This window comes from Dunckerocampus dactyliophorus, chromosome 7 (genome assembly GCF_027744805.1).
Source record: "Dunckerocampus dactyliophorus isolate RoL2022-P2 chromosome 7, RoL_Ddac_1.1, whole genome shotgun sequence".
NCBI lineage: Eukaryota > Metazoa > Chordata > Actinopteri > Syngnathiformes > Syngnathidae > Dunckerocampus > Dunckerocampus dactyliophorus.
Window position 1 is genome coordinate 7,501,319 of NC_072825.1, and position 20,725 is coordinate 7,522,043.

At 39.6% G+C, this 20,725-nt stretch overlaps 1 protein-coding gene across 1 annotated transcript in view; it reads right to left on the reverse strand.

Annotated features, from left to right (window-relative positions):
* Window positions 1-19,873, reverse strand: part of tmem145 (transmembrane protein 145) — a 40,812-nt gene extending 20,939 nt beyond the window's left edge. Inside the window, exons 1-5 of the mRNA XM_054780763.1 lie at window positions 19,620-19,873; window positions 5,615-5,689; window positions 5,077-5,154; window positions 2,519-2,605; window positions 1,132-1,233 (exon numbers count right to left, since the gene is read on the reverse strand). Of these exons, the coding sequence (XP_054636738.1) occupies window positions 1,132-1,233; window positions 2,519-2,605; window positions 5,077-5,154; window positions 5,615-5,689; window positions 19,620-19,733 (456 nt within the window). The 5' untranslated portion in view covers window positions 19,734-19,873. The remainder of the gene's footprint in view (window positions 1-1,131; window positions 1,234-2,518; window positions 2,606-5,076; window positions 5,155-5,614; window positions 5,690-19,619) is intronic.
* Between the last annotated feature and the right edge of the window lie 852 nt (window positions 19,874-20,725).

The following is a 20,725-nucleotide window of genomic DNA, read 5'->3' on the forward strand; positions in this document are numbered from 1 at the left end:
TGAGTGTGAATGGTTGTTTGTCTATATGTGCCCTGCGATTGGCTGGGCTGCCTGTCGCCCGAAGTCATGCCCCCGTGACGCTAATGAGGAAGAAGCGGTATAGAAAATGGATGGATGGATGGAAATTAATGCAAAACTGTGCATGTTAAAAAGTAATTAACAGACCTCTCTGCATAGATTTTTTTTGTGCCACGAGTGCAGTAACAGTTAAAAAAAGATACTTTTATTTGTAATTTTTAATTATTTTGCATCATTTTATGCATGTAAAACTATAATTATTGTCTATAAAATGTGTTCCATCTAAAACTTTTAGAGTGTCTGTAATGGATTAATTGGACTGACAGTATTTTCTACGGGAAAACTTGCCTTGGTTAGAGTCTATTTTGGTTTGAGTCGGACCTTTTGGAATGGATTAATGATGTTAACCAAGGCACCACTGCATCTTCATTCCTGCATACTTGGCATCCACTTTCGTCCAACATTACTAGTCGTTTGGTAACTTTGTGCATAAGTGTCAGCGTCAGTGACAGTGTCAGCCAGGGTTCAATATATTTGCTGCTACATTAGAGGACATCCATTCCAGTTCTCCAATGTTGTTTGCTACAAAAATATGGAAGCGCATACGGGGGATGAGTGGGGGATAAATTTAAGCTGATGTTGAATCTAAATCCATTGCGAGCCAGCATAAAAAGACGCCGGGAAACACGCAGTGATTCAAGCAGAAGCCTCCTCGGGGTGCGCTGGGTGTATATTTTCTGCCTTCGCTTTCCTGGGAATGCTTCCTCCAGAAATACATCTGCAAAGCTTGGTATTGCAATTGCCCAAACGGTGACTCTTCTGAGAAGATGCTACATGATTTTATGGGCTTTCAATGCTGAATATAGCAGACCATCAGAACCACAAACACTGTTTAATAAAAACAATTAGAAACAGTGGAACCACAACTCTAAATGCATGGTGGTAGATGACCACAATGTATCCGACCAAGCATCCTCCAATTGTTTATGCAACTGTGCATACAGTACAAATGGTACATATTGCTGTAAAAGTGCTGGTCATTTTGCAGGTAGCTGTCACTTACTGGACAAGCACTCTTGTAGGCGTGGGTGGAGGTCAGAGGTCAGCACTTACCCCGCACTTACTGAGAGCGATGTACCACCACCTCTCCCTCACCGAGCGAAAACTACGGCCGCCCACGCAGCTCAGGACCTCCTCCTCGCCGTCTCCTTCCACCTGGGAGTGATGTGGGAGATAGAGAGGATGCCGTCATCCCCACAGGATACATCACTTTTCACCGCTGAGGCGCTGATTTAATCGCAGCGGGTTGAGAGCTTGACGCGTGAAGATGGAAACATATTTCACACATCCCAAAAATAGCCTAAAATGTGGCAACGAGATCTACAGAGTGCCAGATCTGTCACACTTCGCTCTGTGATAAACAAATAAGATATGCTGTTTATTGAATACCGGTACATGAGACATGTCTTTTATTTTTTAAGGATGAAGATCGAGGCAGCTTATTTTGAATGCTAGTTTTTCAGTTTGGAGCAGTTGGTTTCACTTTAAAAAGGTATTCTCAACACAACAGTTAGCATGAGATACACTAAGAAAAAAAAAAAACAATCGAGGTGAACGATGGTTATTAGCCACAGTAAAAGATTTTATTTTTTTAAATGTTATTTTATAATTTAAAAAAATCATTTACATATACATTTATTGATTTTGTAAAAAGTCAAAAGTAATTATATATATAATTATCAATATTATCAATATTTCACCTTTCCCCGTTACACAAAGTTTCTTTTATTTGGGTTTAAATTTATTACTACAATGTGCCGTGGACCGATAACAAACAAGCCACTAGCCACAAAAGGCCCCTGGGCCCCACTTTGGACGCCCCTGCTTTTATAGCTCTTTGCCAGGGTTGAGTGCATTACATGACGTCAACTCTGTGTGTTTAGATGTCAAATGTGCCCATGCACGGATGGCTTAGTGTGAGTGCACCATTAGGGCAGCTAGAAAACAATGTCGCAGCAAAGTGATACTGTGTGAAATATTGCGGTCTCCAGAGCTAAGCCCACGTTAGCATGTATGTCTTTTCATGCCGTGTATCATACAGCAGGTCTATAAGTAGTACGCTGTGGAAATGCATCAATAGTGTGAAGAGCCGTGGCGTTAATTCCCTTATGAATCAACAACAGCAAATATCAAACTACTCTGCATCTTTTTTGCACAATACTGGAAAGATGAAACTATGTCTAGTGATAAATAAAAGCATTGATGTCATCATCTATAGCAGTAATTAACTATGGAGGCAGTATCTCCAATGTAATAGACTAATATCACATCGACCACTCCTATGCTAATCAATACACATTTATTACAAGCTGTGAAATGGACTTGATAAATGAGGCACTAAAAACATGTGCTTGCCTCTGTAAGAGAGGAGAGAATTTCATAGCTAGAAAGCTGCTGCTTCATGGATGACATGAAAATCAATAGGGATTCTTGCGCTTACCACACATCCCGACCAGGTGTAGCGGGTGGTGAGGTTGATGACCTGGTTGTTCTCAGGCCTCAGCACCGCCTCCTTCTGGTAGCAGTTCTGATGCAGATGGACGATAATACAAATGAATAAATATATAAATCGTATCCGCTCGCCCTCATTATGTGCACTTCGCACTACATGCATGATAGAAACTGTAGGATAATATTGGTTTCATAACTTGTTAGCTGAGTGAGTAACTATTTATTTCAAGTAGATTTTAGAAGAACTGTTTATTTGATGTTTATTGACTGAATTATTAAGTGAGTGCCCTAATGTAAGTACAGCATAAATATAACTGTTTTATGATTAACTGAGTGAGTGATTACAAGTAGTTTGTAGAAATAATGCTTAATAAACAATTGGCTGAGTAGATGGACAATTGTTTAAGTGTGTCAAAGGTCAAACAGAAATAGTGCGACCTCACACATAGTGTACAATCAGCGAAGGCCAGCCGAGGCCAGCAGCCAGATATGGGAACAAAAACATAGTCAAAATAAGCCTTGAGACAGACTGGGAAGTATGTGCTGTTTGTGTAAGACAACAAGTCAGCTTTTATTTCCAGGTACAGTATTTAATAATAATCGGAGCTTTCACAAGTCAGTGAAAGCTCCGATTATCACCTGCTGGCGTCACACAACTCCGGGAGAAAGTTATCTTTGGAGGGACGGGCACCAATGGTCTGAAGAAAACAGACCATAAAAAGGGAGAAGGGACTATCGATCGGGACCTGTCTCTCTTCCTTCGGCGAGGGGGATTCAAAACTGCAAATTCTATTTTGTCTGATTTATTTTTCAACACATTTTGTAAATTTTGCGGCCACTTTTTGTAAATCTAATACCACTTTGTGAGTCTTCTCTCCTTCTCATAACTGGAGATTAACTAAAAAATAAATTGGCTTAATTAATTTTCTAAAGTGGTCCTTTTGACCTTTAGTAGGTTGCGGAGAATTTCATCTCCAACAACACTTACATACAGATAGGAAAAGATGGCGACATTACAAAACAAATAACGCCAACATAATTTTACACTGGCAAAAGCTGTTGAGAACTACTTTCAATTTAGCTGTGCACTGCTGCATAATGCATTTAAAATGAAATGATCACGTAGCTAATGCTGCTGACAATAACAAGCCTTTTAATTATCTGTTTCTGCTTTATGATTCCGCCCACTCATGTTGCACCGTGCAGCAACAATACGACAATAGAATGTGATCCCGTGCAGGCTGGGTGGTGGTATTAATAGTGTTATTGATTGCCAGGCAGGAAAAAATCCTCCCCACGCAGTGGGTCGTCGATACAATATAACCGCCCATAATTGAAAAATGTCAACGTCAGCGGGATGGAACAGAACAGCTTTCTTTTAAAGCTGCTTGTTTTAAGGTTGCTTGTTAGCGTGTTTTTCGGTTAGCATTGAAAATGTATGCCACAATTTTGCCTTGGTTTGCGTGGATTCTCCGGTTAGTGTACAATATGGCACACGGTTTGTTGTGCGTCCAGCTGTTTTTATGTATTTTTTCCAATCACAAAATGTTCCTTGTTAGCATCCTATTGGCTACCTTACAAAATGGCAACTGGAACTGTAAGCACGCCTATGATGTCATCAGCAGTTGACTCTAAAAAAATGTTACTGCAAAACATGTTTTTATAGTTTTACAGTTATAGTTTTACATGCTTAAAACAATTTTAAATGCATATAAATGAGGAATGAAAGGGATAAATGAAAGTTCAAAGTTACCTTTACCTTCAAAGAAGATGTGACTGCTCCCAAAAACACCATGTGGCAGAGAGATCATCCACCGCCACCGTCTTGTTTTCAGTCATGTCACAAATCACATCTTCATTGAACATAAAAGCTTAAATGTTCATTTATCCCTTTCGTTCATCATTTGTATGGATTTATATGAATTTCATATTGTTTTTTGCATGTAAAACCATAGTTGTAAAACTATAAAAACATGTTTTGCGTTAACATTTTTTATTTTTTGGAACAAATTAATTGGATTAACTATTCCCTTCTGGTTAGAGTCCGAACAAATTTATGATGCTAACCAAGATTCCACTGTAATCTAAAAATATATATATTTAAATTATCAAATTAAATAGTACCCGTGACCCTAATGAGGATAAGCGGCATCGAAAATGAATGGATCAATGGAAATAAAATAGTATTACATTAGATTAAATAAAGTTTAAAATACACATATTTTACAAATTATTTTTTAAGTCTTAGGAAACCCATAGGAAAGAACTAAAAGAGACTTATTTAAAATGTTATACAAAATATGATTAGAAATACTGTATATCAGATTTAGTTTCAAAAATACATGTTAAAAATATAAATTAAAAATAAGAAATTTGATATTTTTTTAAATGTTCTTAAAGTGTACTAAATTCGTCTCAACAAAATGAACAGACTTTTAAAAAAATTGCTGTGTATTTACTCATCCAAAAAAATGTTGTTAAATTATAAATCAGATAAATTCCTAATTTTCTTGGCTAATAGCGTGCCACATGTCAGGCATATCTCACCTTTTCAGGCCTCTTGTACACAGCTGGCCACTGAGAAGCGTCGTCAAAGTAGAGTAATATGTTCTGACAGCAGCGAGACTGCACAGAGGGATGTAGAAGGGATGGGGGTGCGGGGTCGGACAGAGAGAGAGAAAGGAAGATATTAGAAGCCAGGCAAGTGAAGGATGCACAAGGATCACAGAGGAGGCAGCTAGAGATTTAAATAACAAAAAAATGTCCCACAAGTCTGCAGGGCTAAAAAGAGATGAGAAGTGACATTCTAAACGAGAGAGGAAAAACACAACAGTGGAACAGAGGAATGCGGCGGCAGGGAGGAAGAGGAGGGGAAGGGGGAAAGGAGGAAGACACAATGGGTACAGCCAGAGGAAGGAACGAAGGAAGGAATGAAGGAGGAGAGCCTCAGTTGACATGAGGTAAAAGGAAGGGAAGAACTAGTGAATAATCACAGATAGTGAAGTGTGACAGTGACTTGAATGAAAATGAACAAAACACACACATACGCACATAGGCACATACACTTCCAAATGTGTCACGTTACCTTCGGATAACGGAACCGGAAGTCCAGGCGTCCAAAGTCGGTAAGGAAGCAGAAGCGAGTGAGGAAAACCCAGTCCTGTGGTGAAGATAGGCAATCAAGTGTCAGAAAATATTGCCAATTACCTTCCTCAGGAAATTCTGAAGAACTGACGAGAAGAGTAATACCATCAAAAATGGCCATACAATTCGAAATTAGAGCAAAATATTACTAAAGGTGCTGCAACTCTATGCTCCAAACTGCAATTTCTTCAACCAAAAAAGAATAACGCCACCACCAGCTAACATATGTTACCAATTGTGGTTTAAAAGAATACTGTATGTAACTGAATGTGCAGTATGTATCTTATGTATTATGTACTGTATATACACTCCTGATCAAAATCTTAAGACCAGTTGAAAAATTGCAAGAATTTACATTTTGCACATTTGGATCTCAATGAGGTTTAAAGTAGAGCTACAATATGCAAAAACAAGAAGGGGGAGTGAGACAAAAAACATTTGGAACTTGTAATTGAAAAAAGCAACAAAAAAAATGAAATAGGTTGTTTATCACCAGATCAAAAGTTTAAGACCACAGGCTATAAAAGCCAAAATCTGCTCAAAATGTTAATTTTCTGTCAGGCATTCACACTGTCATGCCCTCCTGATGGCGAAAGCTAAGAAGCTTTCTCTTTTTGAACGTGGTCGGATTGTCGAGCTGCATAAGCAAGGCCTCCCGCGGCGTGCCATTGCTGCTGAGTTTGGGCGCAGTAAGACGGTTATTTTACATTTTTTGAAGGATCCTGAGCATTATGGAACAAAAAAGTCAAGTGCTACACCCAAAAAAATCACCACAAGACACAGGGTGGTCTGCGACCCAAATTAATGCCATTACTGCTGCTGACTGCTGCGCAATAACCATGAGACGGCATATGCGGGAAAAGGGTTTTGAAAGTCGAATTGAAAGTCCTCGTCTCCTTCAACGCCACAAAACTGCCTGTTTAGACTTTGCCAGGGAGCATCAAACATGAGAAATTGAAAGGTGAAAAAAGATGAGAAAAAATGCAACCTTGACAGTCCAGATGGCTTCCAACGTTACTGGCATGACAAGGAGATCCCACCTGAGATGTTTTCTACCCGGCACAGTGGAGGGGCGTCCATCATGATCTGGGGTGCTTTTTCATTCAGCGGAACACTGGAGCTTCAGGTGGTGCGGGGTCGTCAAACGTGCAGATGTTGCAGCGGGCATCCCTCATGACTGAGGGCCCTTGTCTGTGTGGTAACAGCTGGGTTTTTCAACAGGACAACGCTGCAGTTCACAATGCTCGCTTGACCAAGGACTTCTTCAGGGAGAATAACATCACTCTTTTGGATCATCCTGCATGTTCCCCTCATTTAAATCCCATAGAGAACATTTGGGGATGGATGGCAAGGGAAGGTTATAAAAATGGCCATCAGTTCCATACAGTTGATGCCCTTCATGAAGCCATCTTCACCACTTGGAGCAACGTTCCCACCGGCCTCCTGGAAACACTCGCATCGAGCATGCCTAAACACATTTTTGAAGTGATTAACAAGAACAGTGAAGCTACTCACTACCGAGTCCTACTGAGAAAACTTTTTGTTCTGGTTTGGAGAGTTTTTTGTTATTTTTTGAGCGATGGTCTTAAACTTTTGATCAGCTGATAAACAGCCTATTTCAGTTTAATTGTTGTTTTCAATAAATTACTTTTTCAAAATGCTTTTTGTCTCACTCCCCCTTCTTGCTCCTGCGTATTGTAGCTCTACTTAAAACCTACAAAATGCTCATTCTAGCAAGTAAGTATCGGACGATTTCTGCGAAAAAGCACGGTATCTGCATATGTGATGCTTGCTTTATAACGGCAATCACCTCCACCGATCATCTCCGCCCCTATAGCGACCGTCTCCCGCCCACTTTCCCTTCACAAAGCCAAAACAAGCATGGCTGCCGTGTGGGACTTACCTGTCGTTGTGAGAGTGATATAGGTTTTGCACCCTGCAAAACATGCCACGAATAATGGCTCGCCAGGGTGGCTCGTTAAAAAGCTTTAGTTTGGTACAGCATTTGGGGGGCGGCCACTTGGCAGGGTGTGGTGAGTTTTCGAGGCTCACGATGTGATCATTGGTCGGGCGGCGGCTAATGTAGCCAAAACCCTGGACACTCGCACATGTATATGTATGTGTGTAGATATATATATATATATATATACACACACACACACACACACACACACACACACACATGAAGGTTCCTGTTCTATGGCTTTCACTACATTTTCCCACATATTGTCATCACTACTATGTTGTTAGCACACAAACAAAGTCAAAAAAGCCCAAGAAAAAACAAAACTCACAAGATTTGGTGAAGTCTTGTGTGATGTCATGCATGATAATGGGTGGAAGTTGAAGTTTTGCATATTTTTCCTGAAAATTTTAGTTAGACTGTTGGGGCATTGATCCCGTATAGGTATATACTGTATTACACATCAAATACTTTTAACAAATATATAACAACGTGGCAATTTATTTCCGTCCAGTGTACAGATAAAGCTGTAAAAGTTGGATGACATTATGATGATTTTATGTTGATGCAACTCCTACTTCCCTCCGAGCTAAACTTGACTCTCCACATTGTGGACAGCACAGCAGCGGCATGCACACATGCACACATGTTTTAGCAACACACCTAGTGGGCCTCCTCCAGGGCTCAAACGTGCTTCTCCTTCCTCACTTATTAAAAGTGGCCTAAAGGCCGGTTGCTATGAACTCCTGAGCCTCGGCCAACACCCTGTGCACTATTATACAGTAATTACCTCTGGCCGGCTACATAAACAAGCAGTGTAATTTCAGTGCTGAGAAGTGAAGTGCAACGGAGAGCAGTGTGGCGTCGCCAGTTTCGCATCCATACATCAACTTGAACAAAACCGCCGCCGTAACTCAGCCACTGCCTGCCAGCTAGCTTCATCCCCGGGAACTTTCAGCTTATAATTCAAACTCTATAAGTCACAGGAGCCCCTCCCTGAGGTCCTGTGACCCCCCCCTTGTCCCCACATGTTGTTCAGGGCAATGCTTTAAGTCCGCAGCCGTGACAACCAAGGTGGAACCGAGCCAGAATCCCCAGAGAGACGGCAGCAGACGGGGGTGGTCTGTTGGTGGATATCATTTAAGTCATCGCTGGGGCCGCATCTGTTTGCCGCCTGCTTGTTGTCATGGCAACAGCAGCATGCCTTAGCTTCGCCGCTGCTATGGACACGGCAAAAAGGCAGAGGCGGTCATTAACGACGCACCAACAATTTTGTTTGGTGAAGCTCTCGTTTGTACATTTGTCTTTCTAACATAGCTCAGCTCACACTGAACAATGGCCTGAAGAGTACTTTAATGATTTCACTTCCTTTTTGGCCAAATAGGCCCTTTCTTTGAGCCTTAAAACACACAGACTCACGAGGATACCACATAACATGAGCTTATTTCATCATGCATACTTTTCTATAGGTTTTGACATTTCCTCCATACGTAAGGTACAGGTGTGGCATAATTATTACATTACTATTATAATTACTATTTATTATTATTGTTACTACTAGATGTCTAGATTTTATAAGAAAAAAAATGGAATTGTTCTGAGAATAAGGTTGTCAAATTAGGAGAAAAAACTGTCACATAATCAGCAGTATTTAATCCAAAACAAGAATAACGTCATAATATATAAAACAATGTCAAAATAATTCGGAATGTTGTGAGGCTGAAGTAACATTGTTATGAGAATACAGTTGGAATGTTACCAGTATGAAGTTGTAATGTTACAAGAATGAAGTCGCAATGATACGACTTTAAAGTTGCCACATTACAGGAAGAAAGTTCCAATGTTATGAGTACAAAGTCATAATGTTGCTACAAACATCGCAAATTTAGAAATGGTAATGATAATTTAATTTACTTTGAACATGGATAGATATTACATTGCAATACATTACGTTACAATTCACAATTCCACAAAAGTGTCCAAATGAAAGAAGCAAATTGGATTTAGTCCCACCTGCTCTCTGTTTCACATCAATTGCCAATACATTTGTTCACTTCCTGTATTCCAAATGCACCCTTTACCAATTCAAAATAACATAAGAAAATGATAAGGCAGTATAAAAGTGTGTTACAATAGGAGTTGATGTTTGTAAATCAATATCAATAAATTATAACATTCATGATAAATAAATAATAAATACAGGTATGTAATAAGTGATGAAAACTGGAGTTGACAGAAACATTGTTCAATGATGAATGAGTACTGAGAAATGAGAAATAAGTACGTAGTCAGAGCAAGCGTGTTTTGACATAGATTTGTATGTACACAGTGGTTCAGGATTCTTCTTCCTTATATTTGTAAACATCAACTGTACTGTTTCTTGAAATGGCTCACTGAGTTCTTTACTCACTACGCTCCACAATTTGATTCCGCATACTGATATGCTGACATCTTTTAGCATTGTTTGCACGTATAATAGTTTTAAGTTTAATTTTGTTGGGAAGAATTGTATTACGTGTTTGGGTAGCAGGTCATTGTTTGCTTTATGTACAATTTCAGCATTTGAAAGCTACCACATCAGCAAATTTTAATAATTGTGATTTTAGGAATAAAGGTTTTGTGTGTTCTTTATAACCGGCACTGTGAATTACCCTAACTGACCTTTTTTGTAGTACAGTTAGTGAGTGAAATGTAATGTAATATTATTTCCCATATCGCCACACAGTAACTTGGAGTGATTGAGTATGTGATGAGTGATGAGTATGGAGTGATTTTTCGTCCAGAACAACTTTGTTCAGCTCATTTGTATTTGTGCATAAACATTTGTGCATAACATGATTTTAGTTTTACTTAGGTTCAGGGATATACAATTGTTGGAAACAGTTGGAATGTTACAAGAAGTCATATTTTTTAGAGTAAAGTTATAATATTACAAGAAAAAAAGTCATAACTTTGCGAGAAAAACCTTGTAATGTAATGAGAATAATGTTTTAATTTTACTAGCTTACGCTGCAATGTTGTGAGCATAAAGTCATAATGTTACAAACTTAAAGTCGTAATGTTTTGTGTCTAATCGTGCTGTTACAAAAATGAAATTCCAATGTCATTAGAGTCATAATGTTGATAAACCATCATTTCTGAAAAAGTTTCTAATGTTACAAGACGTGTCATGTTTTTTGGGAGGAAAGTTGTAACATTACAAGAATAAAGTTGTAATTTTTCGAGAAAAACATTGTAATGTTACGAGAATCAAGTTTTCATGTTACCAGATTAAGTTGCAATGTTACGAGTATAAAATCATCACGTTGCAGGGATTGTTATAACCGTTTCCAGCAAGTTACAATAAAGTGGTAATAATATGAAAAAAATGTCAGTTGTGAGAATGTTAAAAAGCTGTGAAGAGTCGGAGTAAAGACTGTAAAGTAATTTTATTATTTTGAGTAAAGTCGTAATAATAAAGTAATGATACAGGAATAGTCATATCAGCTAAAAATATACAGGTATAATGAGAAAAATTCTGCAAACTATTTTTTCCCCATTTGCCTATGCGGCATAGATGGTAGTGTTCCGCCTAGCAACAAGTGGTCTGGTCAATTTGGCAAAATCAGGAAAAGGAATTTGATCTGTTGTTAAGAGTTTTTGTAATGAAGCCTTTTTTCTTTTCTTTTTTTTTAATAACCTTTATAAATAACAAACAAGTACTCAATAAAGTTATACAAATAACAGAAACCAAAGAACATGGCCAGGGGTTACATCAAATAAAAACATTTAAGTCAAAACAAATAGTTACTGTTTTGAGAGCCTTTTTTGTCAGATTTGGTTATAAGTTGATTATATTGTTCAACATATTTGAGGGAAAAAAATTTAATTGGGTTTTTTACTGCTATATTTGCATTTGTGGGTGAAAAAATTGGCCAAAATAATCAATAGATTTATACAAAAAAAAAGCCTTTTCTTCTTCCTTAGATCTCCTATGAAAGCAAAAAACATTTTCCCACAGCAAAACAAAGTCCTTGAAGATGCGATCAATAATGCATCTGCTGAAATCCTTCCACAGCTTTTTGGAGTGTGGACAATGCCAGAAAAGATGTAAAACAGCTTTCTGGGTAGTCCACAGAAAAAGAGTAGCCCGTATTAATCTCTCTCCAAAATTTGGTCATGTAGTGATTAGCAGGATAGTATTTGTGGATAATTCTGAAAGATACTTCCCTGACCTTGTTAGTGATGAGGTACCGTACTTGTGAGGAATCATCCATACCTTATCCCAGACAATGTCATACACAAAGCCATTCCAGTAAGATATTACATGTGAGGTACAGACAACATCTTTGTCAAGTAAGGCACTTAAGTGGCTATTATTTTTAAGAGAATGTGAAAAACATATCCTTCCGATAGGTGAGTCAGTTGGGTCACGCAGAGAAACCGAAGGGAGTGGAAGGTCAGGAAGCTTTCTAAAAAGCATCAAAGTACCTGAAGGGATAGCATCAAAAACTATGGCAAATTTCTTGGGGGGTACTGGAAAAGTATATGTACCGTAGATAGAAATTGTTTATAAGAAAACAGGAGTCCCTCTGCGTTAAACAGCTGACCCACCAAAGTAGGGTAATGTTGTTAGGAACCCATCTTTCAAAAAAAAAAAAGAGACTTATATTTATATAAAATGTTTCTATTATTCCAAATAAGGTACCTACGGAGTGAGAAGTTATGTTTGCAAATTAGAGACCAAGATAAAGTAACTTGACTATGGAAAGCTGCTAATTTCACAGGACGTTTGTCTACATCATAATTTCACTTCAGAATAAATTTTAAACCACCAAAAAGAGAGAACATTTTTGTAATGAAGCCTTGCAAGTATTCCATGTCTCTCGTGACATCACACTTTTATTGTGAGGACATTTCTCTTTGTGGGGACATTTTGGCATTTGGACACCCAAGAAAAATGCTTGGATGAGCTCCTCTGAAATTGACCTCACCCTTTTGAACTGAACTCTGGATGAGGTTTCTACTGACTCCTCTTTGTAGTCTTATTTTCCAGGGGTCCCTGTCTGTATGTGTGTGTGTGTGTGTGTATACGAATGTGTGCACGCTCATGTGTTCAACGTGCCCCCCATTAATCAAGCACTACGCCTTGATGCCGTATCCAGTCGATTTAGCATCATTTCGTTTTCTCGCTTTCCTCCCTCACAATCTGTCCTTTCATCTCCTCTGTGCCGTTCGCTCCCCCCTCTCTCTCCAGATGCCCGTTTGCTTGCTACGCCTCATTAACAATTAATTACCAATCAGCTAGTCGAGTCACCCCTGGACCGCCGGGCCCTTCAATGATTCATTAGTTAGGGATACACAACACTGCAGCACATAAACACACACAGCGGAAAACACATGAGCGCACAACATAAAACACACACACTTCGTTCTTCACACTGAAGTCAACAGACGACACATGAAAGCACTCCTTCAAACACACAGATTTGTCTTATCATAACACGCTCATTAAAAAGAGATGCAGGGATTGAAATGTTGGCTTGTGCGCACTTTGATGACAAATTGAAGGCTTTTCAGCACCTTTCAAAAAAAGTGCTCTGGCAGGATCTGCCAGAGCTGGCATATTTTTAAGGTAGGACATGACGATAATGAAGTCTGCAAGTCCCATTTTACAGCATCAGCCTATTAAAATGCACAAATATTGCATTGCTGCATTCAGTCAGTCCGCCAGCGTGAGTGATGGACTTCTTTCTCAAGAGTTATTGATGATGGCGTCACTTTTTAAATTAGGAGGGGAAAAACCTACTTTCAAAGGTGTGCCTTCATTTTCATGCATTTGCAAAGCACAAACACCTGAATGGTCTTCTTGGTGAAAGACATATGAACTTACAGCCTTAAATGCACCACTGATACGGCTTTAAAGTCATGTTGTTGTTATTAAGCTTTCTGCATCATTGTGTGTTTTATATTTGACTTGATTACGGAGCCACCACGGGAGCTGAGCTATAAAATAACCCAGTTAAAGTAGGAAGTAGGAATTATGTGAGCAGCTACAAGAATAACGTCATAATGCTTCTGGAAAAAGTCAATGTTACGAGAATAACGTTGTAGTGTGACACTTAAAACTAACGCTAAAATTGTCGCAATACTACTAGACAAAAAAAGATACGTGAATAAAGTTAAAATAAGAAAAACAACTAAATGATACAAGTATCGAGTTTCTTGGGGCGAAAAGTCATAATACGATGAAAAAAACGTTGCAATGTTATGAGAATATTTGGAATGTTAAGAGGAAAACAAATCCTACTTTTTTTAAAAGGTAATGCAAAAAGAATATTGTGAGAATAAAGTCGGGATATTATAAGAATAGCCATATTTTTAAGATGACGTAATCACAAGACCAAAGTCAGAATGTTCAAGAGTATAAAAACGAGAGGGGAAAAAAAAATTGTACGCTTACGAGAATAGTTGGATTTTTTGTGCAAGGTCTTAATATTATGCAAATAAAAGTCCAAGCAAAAGTTCAAAGAAGACTTTTCAGGGGCTACAATCGCAATAAGAGAAAGGCTGTGATGTTATTAGCAGTGATGGTTCTAGCTTCAATGGCACCCATAGCAAGAAACTGCCACTGTTTTTGTTTTTGTTTTTTTTCATTTAAGTCATACTTTTCAAAGGCAATATTACAAAAAAAGTTGCAGGATATAATGTCAAGAGACTTGCATTCTTCGGAGAAAAAAACTCAATACAATAGTTACAAAAGTTGTCATTTTAGTTCTGTTTTAGAACAAGCTGGATCAATGACACAAGAGACGGCCGCCGCTTTTAAAATAGCAATCTAAAGACCTAACTAGTTAGCCTCCAATTATTGTATTTTAATTTAAGAATGGGTTTGAAACTGAGTGGGGAAAAAAGACAAAGTAAGAAGCCAAAACAGAATGGGAGAACTTTTTTTCACTAGTCATGTCGGACTTTGCATCCGTGGCTGCAAGTTAAGGTAATGCAATGTAAGGAAATGTCTCATCAATGTAACATTACTGATGCCTAGTGACCAGAATACCACACATGGCTTGTCCTACAATATTTTTGGACTAATAATAGGTTAATGTCAACCACAAAACGGTGCTCATTAATTAATTCATTTTAGAAAAACGCAATAAGAGTGAGGGAACGATCAGGTCAAAACATTAAGAGAAAAAAGGTTTACAAGAATAAACTCGTAATATTATGAGGAAAATTAGGAAAATATTATGGAAATCATGCCATAATATTACAAGAACAAAATTTACAAAGATTACTTAAGAAGAAAGCTTAAATATTTGGGAAAAAAAAAGAGCAAAGTTCATACTAATACATTTTTTCCACCTATATCACAAAGTGGAGATGCAGTTTTTTCTTGAAATATACAGTATATTACTTCTTAGCATATTTACATGTGTTGGTTTACCAAATACCAGTGGCTCTTGCACCCGTCTTCAGTATATGGCCCTAGAAACCGTTTGGACACCCCTGATATATGTAAATCCAGATAGTCTCAAAAATCACTTGGAACTATCTGAACAGTATGATTTCTATTTTACGTTAACCTATTTTCAATCCTAGCACTCCCAAATAAATCATTCTGTACAGGTCCCCAATTCATCTTTGCTCTGAAAGCAGCCCCTTTACCCACTGTCCCTCTTAGGCCCGCCTCCCTAAAGAGACACTTGTTTCTGATTTGCCAGCTTCCAGAAGCCTTCAGGCGGGCACTCTGCAGCTTGTTTTATGCACACTGACCCTGCACCTTGACCCTGTTTTTAAGGGTCTCTGCTGTCTGACGCTCATCGGATTACTGCAAGTGGAGAAGTCTCAGCTAAAGTGAGGAGATCATGTTTCGTCCCAGCTAGCCTGACAAGGATGAGGGAGATTGTGGAGATTGTCCTCTGAGACAATGGCAGCTAGGATGTTGCGTTACAGCAGCAAAGTGTGTCCACATTCCTACAGCTCCAGCTTTGTTGACAACATAAGCAGAAGTTTTTTCTGTCTCCCTGCCAAGATTTTCCCTGCTGGACACAAAACTGCGACCTTCCCCAGACCTTAACTCTCGCAACTGCCGCTCAATGGGACATTTTATCAGCGCCTACGCACACCATGAGCCACTTAGGCTAATTGTCAACATCGACCAGTAAAGCCCAGTCGGCCACACTGATGCCTTTGGATAACTTTGTTGTTTGCAGCATATGCGCGCTTGCCGGGGGAAATGGCGCGAGACAAAGTCACAACATCATGAAGTCGACTCAGGATGACTCGCACGACGTCAAGGGATGGCAGCGCGTCTTTTAGTGAGTGTGCTAATGTTAGACAGAAGCCAATAGGAGCTGGTAGCGGGTGACCTTGGGGCAGGGGCGTATGAGCAAGACTGATACACATACAGACGCATGCACGCACATAGAATATGCCAATGTGCAGTGCCGCCTGGTGGTATTGAAGGAGCTGCGTTTTGCTTTTCTCCCGAAATGATCCATGACGCGTTCAGGGACGTGGGGAAGGAAAAAAGCCAGCGAATAAATTTAGGCACTTTTTTCCCCCCTTCAATCTAATGAATGCAAAGCCAACTAATCTGGGTCCTTTCATATGAAGACACATTCATTAAGAGCTCTGAAATTCCTCATTTTGTCGCTGGGGCGGTTCATTTACTGAAATGCAGAAACTGTCAGGCGTTTATTAGAGGCGAGGCCTTTATTTTTATAAATGCCTTTTTGTTAGTTTTTTTTTGTTGTTGCTCTGATGTCACCACAAACAGTACAATGGACAGGAGCATTACTCAATTGCAGAGGGTATCAGGCGTTTATTGAGGGAGCGTGGGGAGGGGGTTATTTTTACAAATGCGTTTTTATATTCAAATTATTTTTTGCTCATTTTTCCACAGCTACCGTATTTCCACATACAGTGGGAACATTCATTCATATGAAATTTTACGATTAAAGGGTTATTGCATTTTTCCACAAATAATGCTTGATTCAAATTACATATTACAATATAACTTGCATTATAGAAAATATTATAATAATATACATATATATATTTTGGCAGTTTTTCACGACTGTTGCATTTGTCCCACATGGAATAAATCCTTTCCTTGTGTTTCCTGATCATTTAAAGTGGCAAAGGCAGCTTTACAGATGCCATGTCTGCTGTGCATTATTGTCAAGACATCTCATGGTGGTTTTATCCACAGTACGTGTAATTACAACCACTTCGTGGGGAAAGAAGGAGACGCCTATTTGCAGAGCGGTGTTTATGTTTTTTTAGTTAAAGCACCAAGCATCTATTTGAGAAAATATGTTATATTAGTGAGACAGTCTTACTGCTTGAGCAGTGCTGCAGATTCAGTGTTGTGTTCAAGGACATCTCACCGGTCGTGATGGATGGATGCAGCGTGTGATACAGCCCATCCATCCATCCATCCATCCATCCATCCTGGATCACGCCATCGTCTGGGGGAGGGGGTGCTCAAACTGGTAAATGTCGCATTCTTAATTTAGTCAGCGCGTGTCAGCACTGTAAGTTTTCTGGTCGGGATTAAATTGTGTGTTGGTTGTCGCCTGCCTAATACATTGTGTGCTTTGCATTGTTGTAGCTCAGCAGGTGATGCACACACAGGCTGGTTATCTCCAAGTACAGCCATGTTTTTTGGTTTTTCCTGGCTGCTAGATCAAATACTGGCAAGATACTGGAAGCTGAGGATAGTGCAAAAATATCCTCATTTAAAAACAATATTCTAGTTCCAATAGCAAGGCTGTTTGTGCAGACAGCCCCACTGAGTTCATTGTAACAACAACATACAGTATACAGCATATACAATCACAACATAACAACACAGGCAATTAAGTCTAGAAGTTTGTGAGCAATGCACAGAACCAAGGTATGACCACAAGCTGACACAGCAGGGATTGACTATCTGGGCCTTGGCAGAGGTTTGGAACTCTATTAAGTGCTCATTTATTTACATTTTGTATTAGCCACTTTCCGCAAAGGCAACTATAGTATGTATTTCCTCCTATAGGTCATGGTTGGGAGCCTTTTGCTCAACTGCACAGAGTACCAGCTGTTTATCGGGGGTAAGGCATTTTCTCAGGGTGAGGCTTTTATTTTTACAAATGCATTTTGTATAATAATGTTATATAAAAATATAATAGTAATACATAAAATGATTATTTTCCTTTATGTCCAAATGTCTATTCAAGGTGGGGCATTTATCAGGCAATTAACTGAGGCAGAGTCCACTATTTGAGGAACCGCGGTGTCCATTAGGGGTAATTAGGGGTAACTAGAGTCCTACGCAGAACACACAACCTCATCAAGGACAGCACACATCCACAACACTCATTATTCACACTCCTACCGTCAGGCAGACGCTACAGGAGTTTGAAGTCCAGGACCACAAGACTGGCAAACAGCTTTTACCCACAGGCCATCAGGCTCCTCAACGAAGCACTCACACACGCCGCACGCAACACACACACACACAGCACTTTATTTATTTATTTATTTATTTGTATTAATGTCTCTTCTGTTGTTGTTGCTTAATTTATTGGTATATACAGTATGTTTATGTTTCTTATGTTCTTATTCTTTCTTGTGTTTTCTTTCTTTTCTTGGGAGAATGAACAGAATAAGATTTTTATTGCATAGTATAACTGCTGTTTTACCATGCACATGACAATAAAACTCTCTTGAATCTAATGTATGTATTAGGGCGGAGGCATTTCTTTCTGCAAATACATGTTTATAGTTGTATATATACACACACTTGGCATTAGTAATACATAGTTATGTTTAACTTTATACTCTATTTGAGGTTGGGCATCTTCTCAAGTGGACAACACATACAGCAATGAATTGAAGCACAGCTTCTATTAGAACAGAGGTCACTATTAAAAGATCTGTAGTATGTGGACACACATTTCTGAACAGCAGGCATTTATTCGGGTTAAGGCATTTAATATTCTGATTTATAAGCATTTATTTAGACCAACACATTTTGCAATAACATGGACTAATACTAGAGATAAAGTCACTTAATTTCTCTGAGGGTTAAATTTGAGATGCGGCGTTCATTCATTCAAGTGGTCGCCCATGAATCAGGAAGTGGCATCTCTTAAGAGCAAAAGCCACTATTGTCAACTGTTAATGTCAACACTAACAGCGTAGGAGAAAGGCATTTATTATTTTCATTATCAGTAATTTAGACTAATGCATTTAATAAGTAACAAATAATAGTAGAAAAGTAATACAGGGATTGTTTTTCCCCCCGAGGACAAATAAGGAGGCATCTATATGACGTGCGGCGTTTATTTATTGAAGTGGTTGTTGATTAAATTGGGGTGAGGCGTCTATTAGAGCAGTTTCCTACATTTCTAGGAGTAAGGCATTTATCATTTTTGATTTCTTAAAATTCAGACACGTATTTCAGAATATCAAATAATAGCAGTAATAGTCATAAAACATCAATTTACTGTTGTTGTTTGAGGTTGGGGTATTTATTTATTAAAGCAATGCACATTGCTCAAGGGCACAAGCAGCAAGCTGTCCCTATTTACATGTGGGTTTTTTTCAGTATTCACCACTGCGGCAGGTCTCGAACCTCTGACCACGGAATCTGGACACCACGTGAGCGGCAAATGCAACTTAATGGGAGTCACGTGTCGCACACCTGTAACCGGTCTCATGTCGGCCATGATTATAATGACGACGATGATGATGATAACGTTAAAAAGACGATTCAGAGCCTGCCTTGGATAATGGCAGCGGCGGAAAGAAGCGAACACACGCCTCCGAGGACACACCAGCGTACGTGGCGCACTAAAATGAGGAATAATGTGTTTTTAAATGGCGACAGATGCAAATAACTTAACGCGAACGGAACGGAGCACCTGCGTATCACTCCTCCATCGTCATGGCAGGTGGCAAATAAATAACAACAAGAGATATGCTAATATCGATAATAATATGCAACACTCACCTCTTTGGTGTCCACGACACCTTTGACGTATTTGCCGAGGACTGTGTCCACGCAGAGGACACTGGACATCGCTGCCAGACACAGGAGTCTCCCTCCGACGACCCGCGCCTCCATCTTTCTCTCTCCCACGCCAAGGCTCTTCTGAGCTCCGGGCAGCCTCCGAGCTGGTGTCCGGACGGGAGCGCGCACAGGGCGAGAGAGAGCGCTCGGCGCGTTCACGTAGCACCCCTCCAGCACAAATTAAAAATGCCAAAAGATGTTCTTTGAACACCATTTAGTGCTGTTTCGTAGGATAAGACAATGGGATTAAAAATAGGATAAAAATGATTAAATAAGTGTGTGGATGCTACGTGAAAAGCACACACAATGTTAATTTGATAAAACATGCATTTGTCTGTTTTCGCCTGTTTTAAAGACAGCTTTGTCATTTTTCAAATTATCCAAACTAGGTGGCCTTTTTTTTACCCTTTGGGGGACACCGTATTCTTCATCCGCCATGTAAGTGGGGCACAAGGTTTGTCTGTCTTTGTTTTAGCTAGTTTTAATGACAGCATGTGAAAGCATTGCCATTTCTCGACTCACTCAACTCCGTGGCTAGCTTGGGATTTTGTGGGACTGTCATGACTGACACGTCTCTTCAACATTGCGTGAAAGTCACGAACAATCCCTTAGGATTGGCAGACCGGTGTGGTGGTTCCCCTTTTCAAGAAGGGTGACAGGAGGGTGTGTTCCAACTACCCAGGAATCACACTCCTCAGCCTCCCGGGGAAGTCTACTCCAGGGTGTGAGAGAGAAGGGCACCGCCATTCGTCGAAACTCAGCTACAAGAGGTGCAATGTGGTTGTCGTCCTGGCCGTGGAACACTGGACCAGCTTTACACACTTGCAAGGAGGGTACTGGAAAGGTGGGAGTTTGCCCAACCGGTTCACAGGTGCTTTCTGGAGTCGGAAAAGGCATTTGACTGCCTCTCATGATGTCCTGTGGAGGATGCTCAAGGAGTACGGGATTGGTGGCATGCTACTATGTGCCATTTGGTCCTTGTACAACCAAAGCAGGAGCCTGGTTCACAGTGCCAGCAGTAAGTCGAGCCTGTTCCCGCTGAATGT